The following is a 3,352-nucleotide window of genomic DNA, read 5'->3' on the forward strand; positions in this document are numbered from 1 at the left end:
CAAGAGGTAGACATCACTGTGAAGGTGCTGTCTTTAATGACAAGTGATGGTCGCTCAGTCGGGTCCGACTCTTTGCGACCACAGGGCCTATAGAGTCCCTGGAATTCTCCAGGCCAGAATCCTGGAGTGGGTAGCCATTCCCTTCTCCAGGGGATCTTCCCAACGCAGGGATCGAATCCGGGTCTCCCGCACTGCGGACAGATTCTTTTTTTTTTTTTTTTTCAAACTCATAAGAGCAGTTTTTATTTGAGGCAAAGAAAAGTCTAGCTGAAAGGATTACAGTTCCAAGCAATCAAAACCCCACTGTTAGAGGCACTATTCTGATTCTGTAAATTCAATTTAGAAAAGAGTATTTGGGTTGCATGTTCCCCAGTTCCCCAGACTAGAAGGGCAAAGGAAAACTGAAAAGATTTCTACTAATCTACTGATTCTGCTCTTTGGACCCGACACCAAGCTGGCCGAGCCCTCGATGACCCACCACTGAGGGACACGGGCCAAATTACGCTACACGTAAGAGAAGTGAGGTGGGAGACGGCAGGTCACCTGGGCAAGGGGAAGGGACCTGCAGCTTCAAAACTCCTTCAAAACTCCTCGTGAAAGGGGTAATCCCTGTGTGAGGCACAGCTCACCAAGGCACAGGCCCTCCAGGCCCTGTTGAAGCTGAGCAAGGTGTTCATATCCTCCTTGTCCAGTTCAAAGTCAAAGACCTGGAAGTTCTCAGCAATGCGTTCAGGCGTCACTGACTTGGGGATCACAATCAGGTTCCTCTGCATGGGGAATCGGATCAGCACCTGGGCTGTGGTTTTATTGTGCTTGTCTGCAATCGCTTTGATCCTGGGGTCCTCCAGTATGGAAGGGTCCTCGGGCTTGGCCCAGGGCCTGTCGGGAGAGCCAAGGGGACTATGGGCAGTCACCACAATGCCTTTGGAGTTGCAGTACTGGATTAACTTCTCCTGAGTGAGGTATGGGTGGCACTCAATCTGGTTAACCGCCGGCTTGTATTTTAAGCCAGGTTTGTTTAAGATCTTCTCCACTTGGAGATGGCTGAAGTTGGAGACTCCAATAGCTTTCACCAGCCCTTCGTCCACCAGCTCTTCCATGGCCGTCCAGGTATCCACGAAATCTTTCTCACTGGGAATCACGTTGCCGTCCTCATCCAACGGGAAGAAGTCTTTCCCAGGCTTGAAGCCCGTGGGCCAGTGGATGAGGTAGAGATCCAGGTAGTCCAGCTTCAGGTCGCTGAGCATCTTCTGGCAGGCACCTTTCACCAGGTCCTTGTCGTGATACGTGCACCACAGCTTGCTGACGATGAAGAGGTCCTCACGCTTCACCACCTTCTCCTGCAGCTTTGCCTGGAGGGCCAAACCCACCTCATTCTCATTCTGGTACACGTGGGCACAGTCAATGTGACGGTACCCAAGGTCAATCGCCACCTTCACAGCCTCTGTCACTTTGCCTGGAGGGGACTTCCAGGTGCCCAGCCCCAAGATGGGCATCTTGGCGCCGGTGTAGAGCATGATGTGGTTGGCCATGACTGCTTGAGCTCCGCTGACCCGGGTCAGAGAACGGTCTGCGGACAGATTCTTGACCGGCTGAGCCACCTGGGAAACCCTTTTAATGACAAGACACCTGCTTGTCCTCTTGGCATGCATCTCCTTTTAATAATATGTCACTTATAACAATACACAAAGACAGTGTCATCTTTGTTCTTTCCCTCTACTCTTCAGAGATTTTCATGGTAATAAAATGAAAAGTTGTGAATAGCTTTGCGTTCGTAATGTTGCAAATGATGCCAGAATACCTTTCACACATCCTGTGTTCAATGTTACTGGTGTCCTCTGTGTCTCCACCACACGGGAAGAAATCAGGGGATACACAGGGAGCCCAGCTCGGTGCTCTGTGATGACCAAGAGAATGGGATGGCGGGGTGGGAGGGACACGCGAGAGGGAGGGGATATACGCATAGTTGTGGCAGATTCATGTTCCCGTATAGCAAAGACTAACATACCATTGTAAAGCCGTTGTCCTCCAAGTGAAAGAATATCACTAGTTCATCTGCAGACTCAAACACAAACTGTGTCCACCACTGTGGGTATCCTGCATTCATTTTGCATAGGAATGTATCGCTGTTAAAAATAAACACAGACTTAACTATATACATCTATGTCTGTTTTTATACGAAACAACCTTGTACACATATGTCAAATTATTTACATAATTATCACAGTGTTTTCAGCAAGGTGACTTCATTAGCTACTTAAGATAGTTAAGAGCATAAAATTATCTGAATTACAATATGTAACGTATGTAGGGCAATCATGTAGTAATCACCGTATGTTTTTGTTTTCAAAGTGAGACGGGAGATGTATTATTACTATTTCTTACACAGCTATTCTTCAAGTCTTCCCTCAAATTCTCATCAAAATGTCTGTTCAAAAAACAGAAGAAAAACCTCTAAATAGCCATAAAATGTGGGGAAGCTTTATTTATGAATGAGTGTCAGTGAGAGAGAAATACACAAACACACGTGTCTTTATTAGCAGTTCTGTGGGACATACCTGTCTGGGAGTCAGGTATGCATTTTTTTTCAAACTTTTTATTTTGTATTGAGGTATAGCTGATTAACAATGTTGTGATAGTTTCAGGGGGCAGCAAAGGCACTCAGCCATCCATACACATGTACCCATTCTCCCGAAAACTCCCCTCCCATCCAGGCTGCCACGTGACATTGAGCAGAGTTCCCTGTGCTGTCCAGCAGGTCCTTGCTGGTTCTCCATGTTAAATACAGCCGTGTGTCCATGTCCATCCCAAACTCCCTGACTATCCCTTCCCCCATCCTTCCCCCTGGCAACCAGAAGGTTATCACAGAGTCTTGAGCAGAGTTCCCTGAGCTGTCCAGCAGGTCCTTGCTGGGTTCTCCATGGTAAATACAGCCGTGTGTCCATGTCCATCCCAGACTCCATGACTGTCCCTTCCCCCATCCTTCCCCCTGGTGACCATCAGGTTATCACAGGGTATTGAGCAGAGTTCCCTGTGCTGGCCAGCAGGTCCTTGCTGGTTCTCCATGTTAAACACAGCCGTGTGTCCATGTCCATCCCAGACTCCCTGACTGTCCCTTCCCCCATCCTTCCCCCTGGTGACTCACCATCAGGTTATTACAGAGTATTGAGCAGAGTTCCCTGAGCTGTCCAGCAGGTCCTTGCTGGTTCTCCATGTTAAACACAGCCGTGTGTCCATGTCCATCCCAGACTCCCTGACTATCCCTTCCCCCATCCTTCCCCCTGGTGACCATCAGGTTATCACAGAGTATTGAGCAGAGTTCCCTGTGCTGTCCAGCAGGTCCTTGCTGGTT

The 3,352-nt window shown here is 48.6% G+C and overlaps 1 protein-coding gene across 1 annotated transcript; it reads right to left on the reverse strand.

Annotated features, from left to right (window-relative positions):
- Positions 1-202: 202 nt before the first annotated feature.
- On the reverse strand, positions 203-1,558 carry LOC110125857 (aldo-keto reductase family 1 member B1-like). The gene has a single exon (XM_070463837.1). The coding sequence runs from the start codon at positions 1,530-1,532 to the stop codon at positions 582-584; it is 951 nt and encodes a 316-aa protein (XP_070319938.1). The 5' UTR covers positions 1,533-1,558; the 3' UTR covers positions 203-581.
- Between the last annotated feature and the right edge of the window lie 1,794 nt (positions 1,559-3,352).

The sequence above is a fragment of the Odocoileus virginianus genome, unplaced genomic scaffold (assembly GCF_023699985.2).
Source record: "Odocoileus virginianus isolate 20LAN1187 ecotype Illinois unplaced genomic scaffold, Ovbor_1.2 Unplaced_Contig_6, whole genome shotgun sequence".
Lineage (NCBI taxonomy): Eukaryota > Metazoa > Chordata > Mammalia > Artiodactyla > Cervidae > Odocoileus > Odocoileus virginianus.